This window comes from Balaenoptera physalus (assembly GCF_965194825.1).
Source record: "Balaenoptera physalus genome assembly, chromosome: X".
Taxonomy (NCBI): domain Eukaryota; kingdom Metazoa; phylum Chordata; class Mammalia; order Artiodactyla; family Balaenopteridae; genus Balaenoptera; species Balaenoptera physalus.
In genome coordinates this window covers 62,835,608-62,860,015 of record NC_138903.1, presented here as the reverse complement: position 1 = coordinate 62,860,015, position 24,408 = coordinate 62,835,608, and the positions used below count along the sequence as shown (strand labels likewise).

General features: G+C 40.3%; 1 protein-coding gene across 9 annotated transcripts in view; it reads left to right on the top strand.

The window, feature by feature from the left end:
* The window catches only part of HDAC8 (histone deacetylase 8), a 243,685-nt gene that overhangs the window by 75,894 nt on the left and 143,383 nt on the right, over positions 1-24,408 (top strand). For all 9 annotated transcript variants that reach the window (XR_014258681.1, XR_014258682.1, XM_082446014.1 and 6 more), the window contains exons 5-7: positions 4,866-4,978; positions 8,766-8,843; positions 9,433-9,541. Coding sequence is in view for 7 of the 9 variants with exons in the window: in XM_082446014.1 (XP_082302140.1) it covers positions 4,866-4,978; positions 8,766-8,843; positions 9,433-9,541 (300 nt within the window). In the remaining 2 variants the exon portion in view is untranslated. The remainder of the gene's footprint in view (positions 1-4,865; positions 4,979-8,765; positions 8,844-9,432; positions 9,542-24,408) is intronic.

Sequence of the window (24,408 nt, the reverse complement as noted above, 5' to 3'; positions counted from 1 at the left end):
CTTTTGAATGTCTGTAAAGGGTTTAATTTCTCCATCAAATCTGAATGAGATCCTTGCTGGGTAGAGTAATCTTGGTTGTAGGTTTCTCTCCTTCATCACTTTAAATATGTTCTGCCACTCCCTTCTGGCTTGGAGAGTTTCTGCTGAGAGATCCGCTGTTAACCTTATGGGGATTCACTTGTATGTCATATGTTGCTTTTCCCTTGCTGCTTTTAAAATTTTTTCTTTGTATTTAATTTTTGATAGTTTGATTAATATGTGTCTTGGTGTGTTTCTCCTTGGATTTTACCTGTATGGGACTCCCTGTGCTTCCAGGACTTGATTAACTATTTCCTTTCCCATATTAGGGAAGTTTTCAACTATAATTTCTTCGAATATTTTCTCAGTCCCTTTCTTTTTCTCCTCTTCTTCTGGGACCCATATAATTCGAATGTTGGTGTGTTTAATGTTGTCCCAGAGGTCTGAGACTGTCCTCAGTTCTTTTCATTCTTTTTTCTTTATTCCGCTCTGCAGTAGTTATTTCCACTATTTTATCTTCCAGGTCACTTATCCGTTCTTCTACCTCAGTTATTCTGTTATTGATCCCTTCTAGAGTATTTTTAATTTCATTTATTGTGTTGTTCATCATTGCTTGGTTCCTCTTTAGTTCTTCTACGTCCTTGTTAAATGTTTCTTGCATTTTGTCTATTCTATTTCCAAGATTTTGGATCATCTTTACTCTCATTATTCTGAATTCTTTTTCAGGTAGACTACCTATTTCCTCTTCATTTGTTAGGTCTGGTGGGTTTTTACCTTGCTCCTTCATCTGCTGCATATTTCTCTGTCTTCTTATTTTGTTTAACTTACTGTGTTTGTTGTCTCCTTTTCGTAGGCTGCAGGTTTGTAGTCCCCATTGTTTTTGGTGTCTGCCCACAGTGGGTGAGGTTTGCTCAGTCGCTAGTGTAGATTTCCAGGTGGAGGCTACTGGTGCCTTTGTTCTGGTGGGTGGGGCTGGATCTTGTCTGTCTGTTGGGCAGGGACATGTCTGGTGGTGTGTTTTGGGGTGTCTGTGACCTTATTATGATTTTAGCCAGCCTCTCTGCTAATGGGTGTGGTTGTGTTCCTTTCTTGCTAGTTGTTTGGTGTGGGGCATCCAGCACTGTAGCTTGCTGGTCACTGAGTGGAGCTGCGTCTTAGCATTGAGATGGAGATCTCTGGGAGAGCTCTCACCAATTGATGTTACTTGGGGCCGGGAGGTCTCTGGTGGTCCAATGTCCTGAACTCGGCTCTCCCACCTCAGAGGCTCAGGCCTTGCACCAGGCCAGAGTACCAGGACCCTATCAGCCACATGGCTCAGAAGAAAAGGGAGAAAAAAAGAAAGAAAAAATAATAATGATAAATTTTTAAAATTATTTAAATAAAAATTATAATAACAATAAAAAAAGAAGAGAGCTTACAAACCAATAAAGAAATCCACCAGTGCCTTCCCTGGTGGTGCAGTGGTTGAGAATCTGCCTGCTAATGCAGGGGACACAGGTTCAAGCCCTGGTCTGGGAAGATCCCACGTGCCACGGAGCAACTAGGCCCGTGAGCCACAACTACTGAGCCTGCGCGTCTGGAGCCTGTGCTCCGCAACAAGAGAGGCCACGATAGTGAGAGGCCCGCGCACCATGATGAAGAGTGGCCCCCCGCTTGCCGCAACTAGAGAAAGCCCGCACAGAAACGAAGACCCAACACAGCCAAAAATAAATAAATAAATATTTTTAAAAAACGAAATCCACCAATAATAACAAGCGCTAAAAACGAAACTAAGATAAACATAAAAATCAGAAACAAATCAGTCATAGACAGCAAACCCCAAGTCTACAGTTGCTCCCAAAGTCCACCGCCTCAATTTTGGGATGATTCATTGTCAATTCAGGTATTCCACAGATGCACGGTAAATCAAGTTGATTGTGGGGATTTAATCCACTGCTCCTGAGGCTGCACAGAGAAATTTCCATTTCTCTTCTTTGTTCACACAGCTTCTGGGGTTCAGCTTTGGTTTTGGCCCCATCTCTGCATGTAGGCCGCCCTCAGGCATCTGTTCCCACCCAGATAGGATGGGGTTAAAGCAGTGGCTGATTAGGGGGCTCTTGCTCATTCAGGCCAGGGGAGGCAGGGGTGTGGTAGTTATAATTGGAATGCGGGGCGAGCCTGCAGTGGCAGAGGCCAGCATGATGTTGCAACTGCCTGAGGTGTGCCATGTGTTGTCCTGGGGTAGTTGTCCCTGGATCATGGGACAACTTATTGAATGGCGGGCTGCACAGGCTCACGGGGCAGCAGGGGTGTTGTGCATAGTGACCTGTGCTTGCACACAGGATTCTTGGTGGCTGTAGCAGCAGCCTTAGCATTTCATGCCCATCTCTGGGGTCTGAGCTGATAGCCGTGGCTCACACCCATCTCTGGAGCTCGTTTAAGCGGTGCTCTGCCTTCTGTGGGCAGACCGGGAAAGAATCCCCTCTCCTCGCACACCCTGAAACAATGGTCTCTTGCCTCTTAGGCAGGTCCAGACTTTTTCCCCGGACTCCCTCCTGGCTAGCTGTGGCACACTAGCCCCCTTCAGGCTGTGTTCATGCAGCCAACCCCAGTCCTCTCCCTGGGATCTGAACTCGAAAGGCCGAGCCTCAGTTCCCAGTCCCCACCCGCCACGGCGGTGAGCAGACAAGCCTCTCAGGCTGGTGAGTGCTGGTCGGAACCGATTCTCTGTGCAGGAATCTCTCCACTTTGCCCTCTGCACCCCTGTTGCTGCGCTGTCCTCCGTGGCTCTGAAGCTTCCCCCCTGCCGCCCACCCCCTGTCTCCTCCAGTGAAGGGGCTCCTTAATGTGTGGAAACTTTTCCTCCTTCACAGCTCCCTCCCACTGTTGCAGGTCCCATCCCTATTCTTTTGTCTCTCTTTATTCTTTTGCCCTACCCAAGTACATGGGGAGTTTCTTGCCTTTTGGGAAGTCTGAGGTCTTCTGCCAGCATTCAGTAAGTGTTCTGTCAGAGTTGCTCCACATGTAGATGTATTTTTGATGTATTTGTGGGGAGGAACGTGATCTCCACATCTTACTCCTCCACCATCTTGAAGGTCCCCCCTGAAAATGGTTCTTTCTGGAATATGCCAGGGCAGTGTGGTCTTTTGCAGTTAACTGTTTCTCAGAACACAAAAGGGTGAGTGGTTTCCTACCAATGCTGATTCCTAGAAGCATGGGGCTCAAAGTTCAATACTGGCAATGACATGACTCTGCTTTGTCAATTTTGTCTATGGAATTTCTCTGTATTCTCTTTTGTATGCCATACTATTTCTGCTTGCCTTTTTTGTTTGTTTTTTGCTTTTGTTTTTCTGTACTTATTACCTGCTTCCCTAACTTAATTGTAGGCTCTCTGAGGGAAGGAAGTATGTCTTATATTGATTTGTATTTCTCCTCTTCCCCAATGCCCTCCTCTTTTTGCCTAACAGTGTTCCATCCCAACTACCCAAAAGTTACTGACTTCAGTAGAAAGACATTATCTCTTTTTTTATGTGCTAAGATAGTAAGTAGGTATATAAATTGTAAGCTTTTCATAATTGGAAATAATCATCCAAGAACTTTTAAAGTTACATATTTAACTCTTGTTTACAGAGAATTCAGGGATGGTCAAAGCTTTTTCTCTAATTGGTTTCCTTCTGCTTACATACATAATGCCAACCTATTCTTTTGCTTGGATGATCGCTGAGTTCACCTTCCTGAGCAAAGTCTGTGTCTACTGGTATTTTTACCAACTTCCTGCTGTCTGGTGTACCTGTCTCATTGACTCAGCCTGTGAACCAGGGCATTGTTCAGAATATGAAATATTATGGAAGAGATTTCATGAAGGAGTTTATGCATTTTGTAGGCAATAAAAAGACCTTACAATCTCATAGTAACAAAGATGCCATTTTAAATGATGCGCATGCCTAGAATTCTGTTTCAAATAAAATATCAGGGAGAACATAGGAAAAAATGGGCTGAATGTTCAAAGTGTCTGTGGAAGCAAAAGAAACTGAAGCATTTAGGATGAGGCCTTAAAAACAAATTATAACACATGTTTGATGATAATGTTCTTTTACATCTACTCAACAAGGCTTAATGGAAGCACAATAAAAGACTAGGTTAATGTTGACAAGAGTTTAAAGCGACACAGTATCACTGATAGCAAAAACGGTAAAGGACATCAGTGAAGTCAGTGAAGACAACTTTAGCGAAGGAGACAAAATAACTTCAGAAGAGGCTGCTTCAATCACCATTGTAATAATTACACATACGGGAAGGCAACCACACTGCACTGCCCAGGAGGTCATGCATTTGTACATTCTACACTCAGCTTTTATGAGCAACAAGTGCCAAGACTTACTGAAAAAAAAAATTTCTAGGTTATGTCATAGGGTCAGTACAGAGAAATCAAGTCGCCAACATCTTCTACATATGTCTGAACAAGATAGTCTTTAAAGCCCCTTCTAGATTCTAGCTTTCTTAAACTCCTATAAGTAGTCATCAGTGTTCATCATGATGACCCCAGGGTACTACAATTTTTAAAAATGATTTCTGAATCATTAGAGAAAGGTTCTGTTTTGTTCGATATAGTTATATTTTAAATCTTTGAAAATCAGGGATCCCGAATAGAAAATATTACCAATCAACCTGAATATTTACTTTACCAAAACACTTCATTCCCTGATCATTCTGGGCCGTTTACCATATAATGTTCTTAGGTAGATTTTTGTTTTTCTTAAAAGAAGGGGAAATTGTAAGGGAATAGATCTCAAGGGTTAGATCCTTGGCTATAAAGACTCCCTTGGATTGCTTGTGGCTGTTGGCTGTAGCGACTTGTTTTCTTGCAGAGATGAAGCATCTGGTTTTTGTTATCTCAATGATGCTGTCCTGGGAATATTACGATTACGACGGAAATTTGACCGTATTCTCTATGTGGATTTGGATCTGCACCACGGAGATGGTAAGCCCTTCACTTTCAAAGGTGCTTCGCTGCTAGGACTGCAGGTTTTTATCAGTAAAGCTGCTTCTAGGCAACTGGTAACAGGAGAAATGCCTCTTGCAGTTGAAATTTTCCTAATCCAGAATCCTCAAGTAGGTAGAGATTCTTTTAACTGATGCAATGCCTCCTGTGCTGACCAAGCTGCTTTAAAATACCAGATTCTTGTAATTTCTCCTCCCCTCTCCTCCAGTAGCAAAGCTCTCCAGTAGAGAACTTTAAGAAGTGGAAATCAGGGTAAGATTTCCTAGTGTTTACTCCAGTGCTTAGTAACCTCCCTCAGGCCACTTCCATAGGTTCTAAATGAAATCTGCAGTCAGAGCTGAGAGTCCTGATGCTTCTCTTAAAATAGAAGAGGTGCATGGTGGACTAACATTCTGAATTTTTCACCAATAGGGATACCAACTCATGCAGTGATCAGAATCTGTGCTACTTGCTTTTTATTGCTAAAATATTTAGTCCTGCACAAACTCCAGGGCACCTTCTCTAACTTTTAATAGCAGCAGACTCTAACAATTTGCCTTAACCCCATTAATCCTCTCTTAGAAGACTTCACTAAAAGGATGTATTCAGCCCTCCTGTGTACTTTTCATCTAGAATGTAGAGCTACAGTGACAGTTACCCTCATTCTGTTTCTTTACTATAGCCTGTGTATGACACATATTTCCATTGATCTAGGACACTTATCCAGTCAAATTAGTTAAGGATATTCCCTCCCTGCCCCCACATCAGTGATTCCTGCTTCCCTGTTTCCAGGGATCTTTTGAGACAAACTAGCAAAACCAAGGCATAAGAGATGAAAAGAATAGTATGTGATGGAAGCTAGGGTCAGCTCTGCTGCCAAAACAGAAAAAGGAAGAAATTGTGGGAGAGACCTCCCAGGGAGTTCAGCTAGATGGAAGCTTCCATGGAATGGTGACAGAAAATTAAAGGTAACGGAGAGAAGAGAGAAGGGTTAAAACAACCAACACACTACTTTGAGAACCATGTCCAATGAATATCTGAATACTCAGCCAATGCAAAATCCAGCCTTGCTCAAAACCCTTCAGAGGCTCTTATTGCCTATAACAAGGGTAACATTTGGCCGGTGGCTTGTTTTTGTATGACCAGAGAGCTAAGAATGGTTTTTTACATTTTACAAGGTTGTAAAGCAGAAAAAAATGCAATAAAGACCATGTAGTTTTCAAAGCCTAAAATATTTACTATGTAGCCACTTGGTTTGCTAAACCTCGGCCTATAGCAATGGTTCTCAAACTTGAATTTTGATCAGGATGACCTGGCGGCGGGGAGAGCTTGTTTTAAAATGCAGATTCCTGGGCCACATCCACCAGATAGTCAGATTTAGTAGGTCTGGTATGGAACCTGGAAATCTCCATATTAATATCACCCCAGTTGTTCCACAGGCTACACTTTGAAAAACAGTGGTCTTCAAGGTAAAGTCCACATTATTTGCCCTGTCTTTCAAGGCCTGCCTCAAAGAGGCCTCACCTCCTCTCTCCAGCCTTGTCTTTCACTACTTGCTGTCCAGGCTACTCTATTCAATGATGCCCAGACACGTCTCACTGTTCCCTCCTCCCTGACTTTGTGGTACTTTTTCCTAACTTAGTTTTGTATTCTTTTCCCCTTTTTCATCTTCAGGTTCTACCCAAGAGCTCAAGTCGGTAGCAGATCTGTCCCGACCACTCCAGCCCAAGTGGCCTCTCCCCCTGTTCACTGTATTGTCCTGTATTGTTTCTATCACTGATTTGATTTTTAATTATATATTGTCTTATATTGTGAGCGAATTCTTTAATGTGTATATGGCTTCTCCTCCCATAGAAACTTTCAGTTCCTCCAGAGCAGAGTTCAAGTTATTTACTTCTTTCTGTCCTATGCAGTGGCAGGAACAAACAGACCTATGCCTATAGTAGTGGTTCAGTAAAATATTTGTTGAATGAATGAGTGATTATGAAATTCAAACTCTTAGTATCAGAGTTCAAGAATAGAATCAAGTCTATTAAACCATGTAAGAATGAAATAAGACTGTCACCTGAAACCATTCTTTCCATTTGCAATGTTATTTCTACACCATTTACAGTTTCCTGTTTTAGCCAGCTTTTATGGTGTGTTTCATTTCAGTTTATTTCCCCTCTTCAGCACCTCCCTTCCAGTGACCCCTGCCCCACCTCCAAACTCTTACACATTTGGTTTATTTTAAATCTCCCATGATTCCATAACTAGCATCCTGCGGTGGCCTCAGCAGCACCCCTACCCCATCTTCACCTTCTTTCAGCTACCTAACCACTCTTCACTTTCACACCGAGCCCCATACCCTCCTCTCTGTCTATGTCCTTTCTTAAAGTATGATTTTCTAACAACACCTAATGGCGTTTCCCATGAGAAATGATACAAATGGCTACTAAACATATGAAAAGGTGCTCAACACCGTAAGACTCAGAGAAATGCAAATTAGAACAAGACGGTTCTTTCTGCCTAAGATTAAAAAGAATAATGATACCCAGTGTCAGTCATGATGTCAGAAAACGGGAACTCTTACACACCATTGAGAGAAGTGTAAATTGGTACCACCTTTCTGGATGGATAAATAATCAGGATTTTCATGAATTATCCTTGTTTATACTTCCATTTCTAAGTTAAAATGCTATTTTAATTTATTTTCTTTTGTTTTATTTTGTTTACTTAATGCCTTGTGCCTGGAGCCTTTAACTGGTTTTAACTGCCTCCCCAGGGCAAAACATAAGGCTTGGGAAATTCAAACATACCTGTGATATACAAATAGAGTCAATATTTTTTTAAGGTCTCTGTTGGCCTCTAATGAAGACTAAAAGCATTAAGTAAACAGAGACAATTTCTTTATTCAAAGTATCAAAGAGGGTAATACATGAATTTGCTAATTTGCTTCTTCCATTTTACAAACGGATTATCTGAATACAGTATGACAATTATGTGGTTCTGGGAGGAAAAGTGTAGAGGTGGGCAGCGTGTTTATCTGAATAAGTAGTGGCTTGTTAGAGACATCTTCTATCTCCCAGGCCTCTCTTCATTTTCTGACTGTTAAAATGGAAAGGAGACTCCTTTCTAGAAGTTTTTCCTCCTGTCTTTCTCCAGGCTTTAAAAAGCTGTCATTCAAGCTGCTGTTAAGGACTACTTTTAGCCAGAAACATGTACTATAAGTTACTTAGTACACACGGAACTTTGGGTGAACTGCATTTATAACCAAATCTGTATTATAGAGAGGCATTTTATAATTACGTTTTCACTGTGTAATGCCTAATGTTCGTATTGATCATGTTTTTCAAAGGGTTGCCACATTGTACTTCTTTGAAAAAAATCCCAAGAATTTAACTTAGAACCACTGAAACAAAACATAAAACTTCCAAGATGGTTCCAGTTTCCTTTATGCAGCTCTGTTGACAATGCCTCAATTATGAGCTCCAGCCCTTCCCCACCTTTTAGAACAGGTTGTCAAAGAGATCCTGTGCATCCCCATTGCTTGGAAATGTCCAGCTTTAATTTGAGTGAATTTGAAAAGGAACCCCAAACTTCGTTTGAGGCCAGAGTTCTACCTCATCTTGTAATGACAGAGATCCAAGACCAGAGTTTTGTTACTTTTATTCCTCAGCTTGCTAGCTTTATTACTGCTACCTTCTCCTCTCTTTTCCTTCCCACAGCTGCTTTCTAGAGTTTCAGTTGTTGAAAACAGAGAGTTGCATATATGAAGTGATTCTTCTGCCATTTCTTTCTCTGGTAGGTGTAGAAGATGCCTTCAGTTTCACCTCCAAAGTCATGACGGTGTCCCTGCACAAATTCTCCCCAGGATTTTTCCCAGGCAAGTGATCTGTGTGCTCAGTATTACATTTGAGGAATAAATACTGCAGTTCTATACATTTCTTATATCTTGTATTTCGATAGCTGCATGCTGTGAATGCCGTATTGGTGCTACTCCATGCAAAACATTTAACACAGGTCATTTCAGGTGACAGCAATAAAAGGAATGTAATGCTGCTGCTTTTTCCAGATGATTTTCATGGACTGTCAATAGACAGCTCACTTACACTTACTGTACTATCAGGTAGCCTGTGTAACCTTCAACATCCTGATAAGTGTGATGATATATTAGTATTATGTCAATCTAAGATGTATGAAAAATCTAGTGAAGAAGTTAATCTCTATTTTTTTGTTCATTTGATCCAGCAAGATGGAGACTAAGGTTTTCCCATTTTCTTAGTTTTCCTACTTCCCCAACACTGTTTACAACAGTTATTATTTTTTTAATTTCATTCCCTTAGAAACCATCATTCATTCAAGATTGTTCTGCTAATTGACCTTTTGATTTTCTGAATTCCTATCAGAGAAGCCTTTACGTTTTCTAATTCTCATGTTCTTAAAACTGTTCTCCGTGTTCCTCTCTTTGACAGGAACAGGTGATGTGTCTGATGTCGGCCTAGGGAAGGGACGGTACTACAGTGTAAATGTGCCCATTCAGGATGGCATACAGGATGAGAAGTATTACCACATCTGCGAAAGGTATAGCTGCAGTGCTGAGCCAGTAACAAGTGCATTACTTTTCTGTAGGATGCAATGGCCCGCAATCCCACAGAATTCTTGTTTTCAAAGAACCATTTGAAAAAAAATTAAAAAGCTACTATATACTCATGTAGCTTTTGTACACTGCTCACTATGCTTATTTGATCAGGTAACCATCCCCTGTCTGGGAGAGCAGAGTGTTTGGACCAGAGCCACACTCTCAGTTTGATCGTACCTGCCACTCTATATGAATAAGGCCTTCCCAAGAGCAGAGCTTCTCGGCTGTCCTGGGGAATCCCTTGTCTACTAGTTTCTTAGCTAAAACCTGCATATAATATGATTTCATTAGCCTGGGAGGGTCAGTTTCGGTTTTCCGTCATGGAGATCTGCTTCCATCCACTGGTGTGAATATTAGAGAGTTCTTTATTACGAGTTCTTGAGTTCTATCCGTTGTATTAAAATTGGAGTCAGAAATCTGTTCTTTTTGCACTATGGTTAAGGATTAAATTACAGCCACTTGTAGGCAGACAGTTTGGTGCCACTGTGTAGATCAGACCATTGGGGCTGAAAAGCCCTACGGAATGGGGAAGAGGGTGGCTAAACTCATATTCGTGAAAATTGAGATTGGTCAGGTACAAATTCACTGCTGACATTGGCAGTAGAGAAAGTGAGTCTGACTAGAAGTCAGCAAGTCAACATTACTTAAGGTTGAGGGGATTGAGGTGCTTTTGATCCCTCTCCCACTCGGCTCAGATTTCTCCCAACCTTCTGGTGGAAACAGGGACTTCCCAAAGGAGCCTGCACTGGCCGTCATCACTGGCAGTTGTATAAACAAAGTAGAAGTATTAAAAAATAAAAACTTTATGCTTCAAAGGTGCCTCTTAGCTCAAGAGTTTTGGCAAGCTGGATCATCAGCAGTAGCCCTAGCCTCTTCATATTTTGATCATGTCCCCTGGCTACCTCTGCATTGTCAGGCTGAAAAGGCCTCTTTTTCTTTCTTTTTTTTTTTTTGAGCCTGCCATTGATGGTTTTAATTGCCCTTCTTTGTTCCTCTTGGGCTCTGTTCTGTCCTTCTTGATATGTTCAGATCAGAGCTGCTTACGTAACTTTACCAAAAATGTCCTGTAGTTCTATGTAAAAGGAGAATTATTTTGTTTTTCTTTTAATCCCCTTATTGACAGTGCCCAACATTTTGTTGCCTTTTTTTTTTTTTTTTTTTGCCATATCAGGAAACTAGGTTGTTCTCTTCAGTGCTCTGTCCACGGGGTTTCCTAGAGCTTTTCCCTGGGCCTTAATTGAAAGGTCAGCACTCATCATCCTGCAAGTGTAGTTTGTAATCTCTGGGCTTCCCTAAATGGATTACCTTACATGTGCCCCTATTGAAGCTCATCTGCCAGTCATAAAACCTCCTGAGGTCTTCCTTTCTCCCCATCACCTTGGCATTTCACTGTCCGGAAAAGCTGAGTATCATCTGCAGACTTGAGGATTTCCCAGTGCCCACCCCCAAGCCAGTCTACTACTTACCCTTCTTCAATCAGAAAAATGTCTGTTTCTCCCCTAAATTTCCTTTCTCTCTCTAAACCAGTTCCTACTACATGATTTTTAAAAATTGTAATCCCATAGAATTTCATGTTTAAAAACAGCCTTGGTATCAAACTTAATTAAACATTTTAAAAGTGAGTTTAGCCCCGAGGAAAAGCTCCGTGGAGGATCACACATGATTTCCCTTTACAGAAACCATGTTGCCACCTCCACCCCAGTGTTCAGATAGCCAGCGTTTATTAAAGATTCTTCTAGCTTGCCTACCAGAGTACCAGACACTCGTCAGTTTATAGTTCCCAGGGCCCGTTTTACCTGTGGAGCCGCACCGGCAAACCTCACAGCGATCACCCAGAATAACAGGCTCCAGGTTTTGATTAGAGGGACAATCATTTTTCCCTTTGACTTCTTTCAGAAGTCATGTGGTCAAGGTGTTACATGAAGACAGCTCTGATTCCAAGTGTGCCAAGAAGGCTTCCTGACCCAAACATCTCTCCCATCTGTTGGACTAATATCTGAAATTCCTTTAACAGGAAACATACTTTTATTCTACAATTAGAAATAGGCCTTAAAATGGAACCTCTCCTCCTTACCCTAACTCCTCCATGGATGTACGGTTCCACAGAGCTTTTCTTGACAGCAGATTTTGAAAGGGTTAAAGCGTGAGCACCCTGAGCATTCAGAGGAGCAGTAGTGGGAAAGGGGCACAAACAACAAAACAATCTTTGCCACCTAAATAGTTTTGCAGAGGGTCAGCCCTAGTAACTGTATCGCTTAGTCCCAGTCATTATGTTTTTGACTATTTCTAGTTTGTTGCTTGGAACCAGAATGTCTTGTTCATTTACCATTATGACATCTGGCTCATCTGCCTACCTCAAAAGACAGAGTAGACAGAAATAGCTCACTCTTGTAAAAAGGTCATTCAGTTTATCTGCAATCTCTTTTTCATCCTTTTTGTTCCATGAGCCCACTGGTTTTCTGGCTCACTTCTTACGTGTGATAAATAAAGGACCTCTTATTGCTGGTTCACTTACAAGATGCTCTAATTTTCGTTTGCCACTAGTTTGCTCCTGAACTACATCTCCCTGTGGGATTCAGGAGCCCTTTTTCTTTCCCTTCCTTCCTTGTTTCCTTCCTTTTTTTTCTTTATGTCTTTTTCCTCTGCTGCAGCCTTTTTTGACTTTGCCAGCTAGGCAGGAACGTAATGGCTTCATCTTAAGGTTGAATATACTCTCTTTATTTAAAAAAAAAGTCTTAGAGTTTCCTTTTTAATAGACTGGATATGGAATCTTTACCTGAAGGTTTTCAGCACCAAAAGTTCCATTTTATGAAAAAGACAATTTCACAGTGACAGCTCCCTAGGTCATTCCATGCTAATTTAGAAGGGCAAGGGTCACAATTCCCAAAAGCTTCCCATAATTTATATACAGGCAAAGTTCGATGGGAGAGGAAAGCTGTTTTGCCAAAAGGACTGTTTGCTAATTCCCAGGCTCTGTCATCTGAAAGAGAAAATACTGCTCTGCCTTTGTTTAACCTGTTTGCTCTCTAATTGTATTTGAATGCAATATGAGATAATCTTAATAATGTTTAAGCTACTACCCAAAAGGCTGTGTTGATGACTTTGGGAACATTTATAGTTAAGGAGTCTAGGAGAAAAGGACAAATAACCAGTACTTCTTGCGGTTGGTTCAAGAGAGGTACCTCTCTGAACCCTTACATCTTGCAGGATGACCAAACTACTTGCCCACTGTGAACTGTCATGACATATGCGTAACTTGAAGAAGAATTTCAGAGTTGTGTCCAAACTTCTTAGTTTGTATCCTACCTATCATTTTACAGCCCTAACAGCCAGAAAGCATTCTTTACTAAATGTCCAGTTATTGGGATATATCTCATTGGAAAGCTATATATATGGTACTTATGGTGTGTATGGATACAGAGCATACTAAAGTTGACACAATATTTTGGGGAAAAAACCTCACATTTTGTTAAGAATATTCAGCTATTCAACTTTGTAAAATAATTAAGTACAGACACTGCATAAATATTTCACCAAAAGGAAAACACATTGTTAAACAGACTTCTCAATGAATAGGACTTATGAAAGGCCCTATTAAGCAGGGCTTCTCAATCAATAGTAGTCTTTATATCCACATATGCAAAACTTTGCTAGTAAGAGCTATCAGTCCAACCAAAGAAATAATCTTATTCTAGTGAACTAGGGTTCACAGTAGTAGTTATTAAAATAAGGATCTTCCTGTATTTGGCCTGTTTACCTTGAGTCCTATGGCTTATATTCTGTAACTCAAAATTAAAAGAAACCTTTTTTTGCCATCAAAGACTATTGACCTAAAGAAAACTTCAGGGACTCTGGAAGTTAAAAGAAGCAACAACAACAAAAAAAAATATTTTTACCTCCTTTCTTTTATGAGAGGAATATTATACTTTTCTATTTTAAATAATTTTGTATAGCTCTTCAACTGTTTTTTTCAAATGTTAATTCTACAGTGCTTGGGATAACCAGGATAGCCTACTCAGAAAGAACTTGTTCTCTAGGACAACAGCAAGCTCATTAAAGGAATAGCTCATTTAAACCCAAGCTTTTATTCCTGTGGGGAATTCCTTCTTCCATCTATACTGAGCTCTGCTGCTATTCAATGAGGAAGAGAAAAAAAAACATGTAGTGTCTCTGTGGTTTATATTTATTGTGTGAGAATTTTCCTTAGAGCCTGACATGGCCCCTGAAATACAAGTCAGTAGTGTTTTAAGCACAGGATTCATTCCTTATGGTTCTGGGGCCAAAATTCACCTCTCTGAAGCCACTCTGACCTTCCTACAAAAGAATCGAGTGCCTCAAGTCACCTTATAGGATTTTTAAAACATTAATTAACAAGAATAAAGGGGGAGCTACCAATACAACAACATGGGGGGTTTGTTTATATTTTAGTATAATGACACTATTTTATTCATTCATTCGACAAATATTTATTGAGTGTCTGCTTCATGCCCGCCCTGTACGTAGGTACTGGTGGTGGTAAACAAAACAGATGAGGCTCCCACACCCTGGAGCTTAGCTCCTAGGGAGGACTTGCGTGTGCCAGGAATTGTACTAATCATTTATTTGATTTTTTCCATTTGATACTTATAGCAATATACAATCTAAAGTACCTGCAAAGGTAGGTATTCTTATTCCCATCTTATAAATGAGAAAACTGGAGCTTAGAAAGGTTGATTTGCTTAAGGTCACACAACTAGCATTAACCGTCGGCTACATTGTCCCCAAAGTATCACATGGAAGTATGAAATGTTTTCACAAGGAAAAAATACCACCCCCCAAGACTTCTTGGAAATTTTTATCTCCGGGGATTGCAGAAAAGTCCTAAAAAAAAGAAACCATTTAAGATTATGCAAATGAACCACAAGATCTGTAGTATACACAATCCATTGTGCTTATGTTTGTGAAAGTACAACTTAGATTTTTGCCAATTAAAAAAAAAAACCCTCTTAATCCTAAGGATTTAATTTGTAATTTTATGCATCAAAAACAAGAATAAATATTGTGAGATTTTACTTCTTAGGTTTTAAATTTCTGATTAAAGTTTGGAAACATGGAGATTCTGTAAATCTGCTTTTTCCTTTATTTTCAACGGAGAAAATCCTGACTTCCTTCTTTAGAAAGTGAATAGTGTCACATGTCATTATATAGAGGTCTCCTCACACAATTCTTTTCATGTGTTTTTTGGGGGACTAGTATTGCCAAAGACTTTTAACATTATGCATTTTTGCAACTGTAGGCATAATTTATATCATCTCTTGGTCCTAGCAGAAGGCCATATCTACATATAGGGTAGAGATTCTCCATCCATGCTATAATTTGTTCATCCAATACCAATGGAATAAAATGAGAACCAAGGGACATCACTAAAGGATATTTAAGTGAAATGTTTTCTTTCCCTATTGACTTTTTTTTTTTTTTTTGGCTGTGTTGGGTCTGTTTCTGTGCGAGGGCTTTCTCTAGTTGCGGCGAGCGGGGGCCACTCTTCATCGCGGTGCGCGGGCCTCTCACTATTGCGGCCTCTCTTGTTGCGGAGCACAGGCTCCAGACACACAGGCTCAGTAGTTGTGGCTCACGGGCCCAGTTGCTCCGCACTGGCAGGCAGACTCTCAACCACTGCGCCACCAGGGAAGCCCCTTCCCTATTGACTTTTAATGTTGTATTTAAAGAAGAGATGTTTTAATGATGATAGGTTTTTCTTTCATTATAATGATGTCATCTTGAATTTATCTTCCACTTGGGACTCCAGATTCCTTATCATTCAGTTTTAGAAGCAGGTAGATAGATCCTCAGTGAAAGAGAACCCAACAATTATAGCCTACTCCTTTGAGCTTGGTGATGTGGCAAAAGCTATAAGAACACATAATCATATATAAATATTTTAAGCAATACAAAATTTTTCAAAATTCTCTTTCATCTGATGAGAAGGGAAGAACTCTCTAGAAATTTGCATTTGAGAACAAAAAATTATATAGCCTTACTTCCATCTTCATCCCCATTTTCATTACATTCTGAGAGCTGGTGAAAATTCTTTACAAAATTACCTCTCTTCAGTCGGATCACACCTATACCACCTTGATCATTACTAGGTCACTATGGCCCAGTGATAAAGGTCATGGAAGCTGCTACTTCCTTGTATGAGCCTGGAACGTTGAACTCAGCCCTCCAAAAGTAAGATATTTGTAGTCAATGCTTTTGTTCTGTTTGATAAACTTCTATTCTGCCTCTGTGTGGTATGGCAGATGCAAATTGCCTGTTGTTTCTGGAAAATGGATGACTCAGACACTAATTAAATTCACTGTTAACATTAGGCACAGGTGGAAATGAGACCAAAGCGGGCCATTCATTTAATGTTCCTAATTTGATGTGTCTTTTAAAATATAATATTAAATTCAAAAGACATTAAGTGCCTAAGAGTATAGGATAATTTGGAGGGGGGGGGCTACTGTGCTTAATTATCTGTGTTGTCCTGAACCCTCCATCAGTGAGCCCGCCTTGTCCCCCGTACTTGGTTAGGGTGGCAGTGGAGAACTGGTTTTTTTCCCTCACCTGATCCTTTGAGCTTTATATCCAGGTGGTTAGAAAGACAGTTCTTTTTTTTTTTTTTAACATCTTTATTGGAGTATAATTGCTTTACAATGGTGTGTTAGTTTCTGCTTTATAACAAAGTGAATCAGCTATACGTATACATATATCCCCATATCTCTTCCCTCTTGTGTCTCCCTCCCTCCCATCCTCCCTATCCCACCCCTCTAGGTGGTCACAAAGCACTGAGCTGATCTCCCTGTGCTATGCGGCTGAGAAGGACAGTTCTTATATCCTTCTTCCTCGCTCGACCAGTGGCTTTCATGACCAGTTCCTAAACTCCTGCACCAAGTAGCCCTGACACCATGACAGCCCCTACCCCTAGCAGTCTTCCTAGGCGATTTATTTTTTTTTCATGTAAGTCCAGGAGGACCATCTCCTGGAATTCGGTGGGTTTGTTCTGTCACTATGATGTGTACCTTCTCTGCTCTCTTCTTAGCACTGAATGATCCCTGCCCCCTGGAGAAAGTGACCTGATTCTTCTTCCACAGCAGTAATAGGTTCTGAGGCTAGAACATGCTCTGAAACTACCCAGAGGCAGGAAGACCTGGCTCATAAATGGAAAACTTGAGAATTACACCCTCTAACGTAGGGCTGCCCTGAAAAGAATCCTAAATTTGAATATGTCTGTGCTTGGTGGGACATTCTAACATCAAAATTCACATTACTCCTCTTAGCTGCTCTCCACCATGTACCCCCTCCACCATCCTAATTCTCTCCCCTCTAGTGTTCTTTCATCACTGCTCTGTCCCCTCGCTCTAGCCTAAAAATACTGCCCTTTACGCTCTGCTCTCACATGTTACAGCTCTGAATGACTGTGCCTGACACTGTCATTCACCCGTCAGCTGCCGGCACTGATGAGCTGCCTGCTTTGTTGTATCCTGTTGACATGGGCTGTACAGAGATTTAGTTAAATCTGATGTCCCCCACCTGACAAAAAGCCCCAATGCTAAGTTTGGCTGGGCTTTGCTCTCCATGCGTTGTTACCCACTGCACCATCAGGAAAGAGCCATACCCATTGGTACTTAAAGTGGGACCAAAGAAAAGACACCTCAAAGAAAGCCATATCAAATAACCAGCTAACAAGTTAAAAAGCGAAAGGGTATGTGCATTTGCCTAGAGACCGTGCAAGTGCTGCTGAGGAGTGAGCTGGATGCAAAGGGGTTTGTATATGCTCGCCCTGGGCAGGAGAATCCTGCAGAGGAAGGTGAGGGATGCTGGGGTTGGGGCAGGGTGGTAGGGGGACCACCTTAAATATATTAGGGATGAAAGTCAAAAAACATCTATCCTATTTAATTATAGGCAAGCCTCACTAACTCAGCCTAATAAGAGGAAAGCCAGTCTGAATTATGGAATATTTTAAAATACATTTTTATTATTTTCAAGCACTGGACACGCTAGTAATTCAAACTAGACTAACATCATCGTATAGTAGTACCTCAGGGAAGGGGCTTTAAGAATCATTTGTAATTAGCATATCAATTATTTGTATATAAGTGGATGTGCACAAAGTGCATAAAAAGTTTATTCTCTTAAGTAGGACAAACATTCCCCAGCACAGTCCTGTTTACACTATTAATTTGCTTAGCCAGCCCTTTTTGTGCCAAGATAGATGTATGTAAGACATGCTTATTTCCTCAGGGAAGAATGAATCGCTTCCCTATGTTTAGTCCAGTAACTAAGAAGCGGAGCGCCACTTGATTGGTTTGGGATTTCCAGGATATGGAGTTTTGAATTTGCATACAGACTAGAGAGATTTCATATGGAGAAGATCTGGCAGCCGTTGCCAGAGACCCAGTTTCCCCATCTGGATTTCATTGGAGTGATCTGGATTTCATCAAGCAACAGGACACTGATCCTAAATGATCCACCAGACACTCTAACATAGGCATGTTTAAAATACATCCTGCCCCAGAAAAATAACTGCTAAAATATGATGAGTTGGAGTTAGTCTATGTGCAGTACTTAAAAGTAATAAAAATGCATTTCTTTTTAAGTCCCACAAAAACCATGCAATATCAAGTTAATGATGAAAATCAATCCCCAAACTCTTTTCTTGCACACCTCATTGTGTGACGGCATGGCAGAGATTTCCAATCATCTGGGAAAGGATATTATATTTTGATGAGCTGCACCAGGTGCTAACTATATGGCAGGATTTCGGCTTTGAATCTTACGGAGGCCCTCCTGGGTAAAGAAGGGTGAGGGAAGGGCTAGGGGCATGTTTATTGTTAACAAATCATTATTGTCTACCTAAATTCAAAAATCAGAGCAAGTGAATTGAAAAAGAAGAAGTATCAGGTATATAGGGAGTGTAGAAAATATGATTAGGAAATGAGAAACAGAGATATAGGCCTATATTTCTACCCGTATGTATTAAAACTGTACTCTAGGTAAATTGTGAATTCTTCAAGGCTTAGAGAGTAAAAACTAAGTGCAGAGAGCGTAAGCACAAGCAGTAAATATACACACAAATGTTGTAACTACAGTTTGGAATGACTCCAACTCTCTCCTTTCCCCCAAGGGCATCACTATCCAGGGTCTGCAAAGGCCAAATAGCTGTTTGGCTTCCAATCTGATTTTTTGCTAAGAAATCAGAGAAGTCGGTTTCAATTTTAATAATATATTCTCCCAACCTCTATCTAACAGAAAGGCACTTGTGTTTCTGCCCCTTCTTAAAGTGAATTTTGTGTTTGGTGAAAGGTAATAGATTGGCAGCACTGGAAAAGGAATTACTGTATTCCCAGAACAGGTATAACCAGGCAGTGACACTATGAAATTTCTCTCTGCCTTTGGGGAACATTAGAGTACCATTCAGGAAGTCACTGCTATGGTGTGCTGTGCTGAACTCAACAGTATCCTAGTGGGCTGAAGGAATTAACATAGCACTCGAAGGGCCTGACTTAAGGCCATTCATTTATTCATTCAACATTAGGGAGTGCTTACCATGTGCCTGGTGCCGGGAGAAGACTTTTGCAAATGTTATATCGTTTAATCCTCATAATAACTCTGTGAGGGAGAGAATATTCTTGTTTTACAGAGACGGTTCAGAGAAGTGATTTGTCCAAGTTGCTATTGCAAGCACTGGATCCAACTTTGTCTGACCCCCAAGTGCAGTGTTCTCCCTGAACTCCATGCTGTGGAGGCTGCAAAGGGGATGGATGAGACATGCCCAAATAATGTGATGCATAGCAGAATGTAATCTGTGCTTGTGTGAGTGGTCCTGGTGGTTACAGAGCAGTAAAATGACCTACCCCAGGTCAAATAAAGAGTCATTAGTATAACTAGACATAGGATTCATATTCTTTAAGCCCTCTTCCATTTTGGGGTTTTTTGGTTTGGTTTTGGTTTGGTTTGTTTGTTTCGGTTTAGCTCTCCAAACCAGCCTGCCTCTCCACCTACCCCACCCCCTGCGCAGATAATATATATTCTGCTTCCTAGGGCCTTGGGCCTTTCAGAATGTGGAGAGCCAAAGAGCACTGGGGTTTAGTGAAAAGAGCACTAGATTTGGATTAGAATTAGTGTTCTAATTCTACCTCGACGATTCACTCTAGGCCGCTGGTAAGGCCCTTTAATTCTAGATGACTCACTTTCCCCTGTGTGAATGAGAATGGTTTACTTCAAAGAGGTAAAGAGATAAGTAATAATCTAAAAATAGTGCACAGCCCTTTTTGTTGCCAAGGTGACATATAATTGATGAGTGGAATTACTTTCTACAAAGCATGTTAGAAAGAGATGCCAATTAGAATCTGTGTTTCTGTATAATGGACTCAGCAATGAGAGAAAAGATGCCCCTGTAAAATGTTAAGAAACTACATCTTAAAATGTAAAACAGCAAAAGCGATCTGAGGATTGTTTGGGAAGGTTGGGGGTTTAGAGGTTTGAGGTTGGTTGGTTTGTTTTTCTTTTATAGCTTTGGGTGTTTTGTTTTGGTTATCCTAAAGATGTTAATGGAATCAGTACACCTTGTCTGATGCTAAAAGCAGAAAGAGAGACTTATAGGAAATTAAATGTCTTCTGGATATGTCCAAGAGGCACCCATGGCCCCAAACAAAATGACACATCATCCTCACCTCAGGGAGCCCCCCCACCCCAGTTCCCTGCATCCCTGAACCATTTGTAATAGATATTCAGGAATCCCCGAGGCATTTACCATATGCTGCATCCCCCACAGGTTGAGTTTTTGCAGAATGAGTCAGCAGTACCTGAGTTGAGATATGACTGAGGGAATTTAGAGAAGACAATACCTGTGAAAAGTTGACAAGCTCCCATTTGGGACTGATTAGCCATCTTTGGGTCCTTAACGCAATCCTCCCTCTGAATCCCATACAATGCAGTAGATTTAAAATGTTTATCATAGAAAGGGTTTTGCTGTTGGCAATAAATTTTCTCACATTGACTTTGGAAGCTCACAGTGTTAGTAGCAAATATTTCTCTCTTCTCTCCATTTCCTGCCTTTCTTGGTTTTTCAACTTTGAATTCCTCATTTCTTTAATCTCTGTTGAGGAAGTCTCTAGAGGGTGCTGAGAGTGCTTGTTGGAAAATACAAAGATGATAAGGCTGGTCTAGGCTGATTTGCAAGCGAGCAGTTAGGAGACAAACCTGCTAGGAGCATGCACCGATCAGAGGTCTGGCTATAGAGGGGCAAATTTGGGTTACCAAATCTATCACCAACATTGATTAAGGATAATTGTCACACCATCTCTCTGGCATTCCATTTCCCTGAGAGGAATCTTTTAGAACTTTATGTATTTAAAAACAAACAAACAAAACAAAACCAGGTTCCACCACTGGTATTAGAGGTAAAGTGGCACCAGTGAATGATCCCAAGGGTACACCATAGAAGCTGTGGTCTACCCTGATGGAATAAAAGAAAAGGGGATAATGCTACAATTTGGTTCTTGGGCTTTTCCTTTTATCTAAAAGCATCATTAACGTCATCACCCCTGGCTTTTATCCACCTCCGGCACCAATCACCTTCCCCAAATCAATGCCTGTAGAAACAGCTGCCACAGCCTCTCGTCCTCATTTGCATAGCCTTGTCTGAAGAGCAGACTGCTCAATACTGAGGGATCCGGTTTCTCATCAAGAAAATTGCATTTCAAATGAATATCTTATGTGTTTATAGGGAAGTTACTAATGTAGTATAATGAGATGCCTGTCCTCCCCCTCCTTTCTGGGTAAGCGATTTTATACTTTCCCAAAACCTAAAATTAATGATTGCAGTGTAGCAGATAGTACTGTTACAGTGGTTAGGGAAGCTTTTCCAAAAGCAATCTGGAATGATATTTCATTCATTTATTCATTTAATAACTATTTACTGAATGCCTCCTATGTATAAAGTATTAAGTCTACCCTCAAGGAAGCTGGTGGAAATTTTTAAATTATAGATACACAGAGAGATATACATATATATTCACATTCATACACAGTCTAATAAAATGAAACATGTAAAGTTATAAGAACCATAAGAGATAAAATGCAGTGGGCACTCAGAGGGAGAAGATACTTCAGAAAAGGGCTTAATTGAGGAGGTAACATTTGATCTGGCTTCTAAAGGGTAGCTAATTACTGTATCTTTACAAAGTGTGTAAATGTGTATGTGTTTATGAAATCTGGGTGAAGTTTAAATGTATGAGATTGCAGGAGAAGATGCTCTATGCAGAGGGTACAGCAAGATCAAAGTCAGAAAAGGCTGAGCTCTGTACAGAGAATAGCAATGGTTTAGTTTGTCTGGACTGTGAAGTGCATGAGAAGAACAATTTGCAAAGAAGATTGGAAAAGTGGGTGGGAATCACCTCACGCAGGACCTGGAATTCTTGGCAATGAAAATTTGTACCATGTTCTGCAAGCATTTGGGGAACTGCCGAAGGTTTTAGAATGAGGGTATAGTATAATTAGAGCTAAAGTTAACACTCGAAAAATAATAATGCAGTGCCTGCTACTGCTGTTATACAAAATAATGTGTGAAGTGGCTGGAACAAGCACCTGATGCACGGTAAATCATGGAAGCAGGTATATTGTGGTGATTTAGAACATGGACTGGTGCCAAGAGGCCTGGGTTCAAAAGCCAGCTTGCCACTTAATAGCTGTGTGATCTTGTACAGATTTCTTAACCTCTCTATGCTGCTGTTTCCCCATTATAGAATAGGATTAATGATAACACCTATTTTATAAATTGTTATGAGAGTCACATGAGCTAATACATATAAAGTGCATAGAACAGTGCTCAGTTTTTAATAAAGTACTCGATACATGTTAGCTGATATTATTACTATCATTTTTTATTCATGAAGGAGATGGAATTTGAGTGAGCCTTTTAAAAATAGATATGATGTAGACATGTAAAAAGGTGACTTTCAGGCACAAGGAAGTGCATGACAAAAAGGAAGTGCAAGGTGAGTGGGGTGAACCATGGACCGTTCTGTTTGCCTACAGAATAACGTAGGTTAAGGAGTTATTAGAAAATAAGATTCAAAAGGTAGGCTGGAATCATATCATGAAGGACTTTGAATCATAAGCTAAGAATTTTAAGCATCATCTAAAGACGATGGAGAGATATTGAACGTTTTTGAGTAAGGAAGTAACTTGATCAAAACCTTCCCTAAGGAAAATTAATCTGATGGTGGTGTGTGTGTGGGGGGTGTTGGATTAGAGAGGTAAGAGACTTGAGGCAGAGAAATTAATTAGGAAGCTATTGGTGTAATCCACAAGGAGGTCATAAGTGCTAGATTAGAGTACTGCCATGAGAGCATGAGAGCGGAAAGGACGGAATAGGAGAGGGATTGGTGCAAGTCTGGTAACTGAAGAGGAGCAGGGAAAGGGAGGAATCACAAAGAGCCTCAGAGTTTTGAACACAGATTACTGAAAGGATGGGGTATCGTTAGCAGAGACAAAGAACAGAAGAAGAGGTAAGATGATAGGTTCAGCACTGTCAAAATGGAGCTGTAAATCACAGATGACTTTGTAGAAATTGACAAGCTGGTCCTAAAATTTATACAGAAGTTCAACCCGGAATAACCAAAAAAAATCTTGAAAAGGAAGAACAAGGTTGGAGCACTTCCCAGCTTTAAAACTTACTACAAAGCTATTGTAATCAAGACAGTGTGGTGCTGACAATGAGGCTAGACATATAGAGCAATGGAATAAAGTTCAGAGTCCAGAACTATGTACAGTCAATTCATTTTACTCAAAGAGTGCCAAGACAATTCAATGGGGAAAGAATAGTCTTTTCAACAAATTGTTCTGGGACAACTGGATCTCATGCAAAAAAAAGTGGTTTTGGACACATACCTCACACCATATACAAAAGTTAAGTCCAAATAGCATAAACGGTCTAAATGTAAGAGCTTAAACTATAAAACGCTTAAAAGAAAACATAGATGTAAATGTTCATGACCTTGAATTAGATATTGCTCTCTTAGACATGACACCAAAAGCACAAGCAACAGAATAAATATAGATAAATTGGATTGCGTCAAAACTTAAAACTTTTGTGCTTCAAAAGACACTATCAAGAAAGTGAAAGACAACCCATAGAGTGGGAGAAAATTTTTGCAAGTCATGTATCTGATAAGGGACTTGTATTTATAATATATCAACACTTACAGATCAATATTAAAAAGAAAATAGACTCATTTTAAAAATGGACATAGACCTTGGCATAGACCTTGCTCTAAGGAAGATATACAAATGGCCAAAAAGCACATGAAAAGATACTCAACATCATTAGTCATCAGTGAAATGCAAATCAAAACCACAATGAGATACCACTTTATACCCACTAGGATGGATATAATATTTTTTAAAAAAAAACAACAGAAAATAATAAGTGTTGGTGAAGATGTGGAAGAAGAATTGGAACCCTCATCTGTTACACATTGCTGGGGGAAATGTAAAATGGTGCAGCCCCTGTGGAAAACGGTCAGACAGTTCCCTCAAAAGGTTAAACAGAGAGTTACCATATGACCCAGCAATTCTACTCCTAGGTATATTAGAAAAATGAAAACATGTCCACAGCAGCATTTCTCGTATTAGCCAAAAATTATAGAAATAACCCAAATGTCCATCAACAGATGAATGGAGAATAGATAAAGAAAATGTGGTATATACAAACAATGGAGTATTATTTGGCCATAAAAAGGAATGAGGTACTAATACATGGATGAACCTTGAAAACATTATGCTA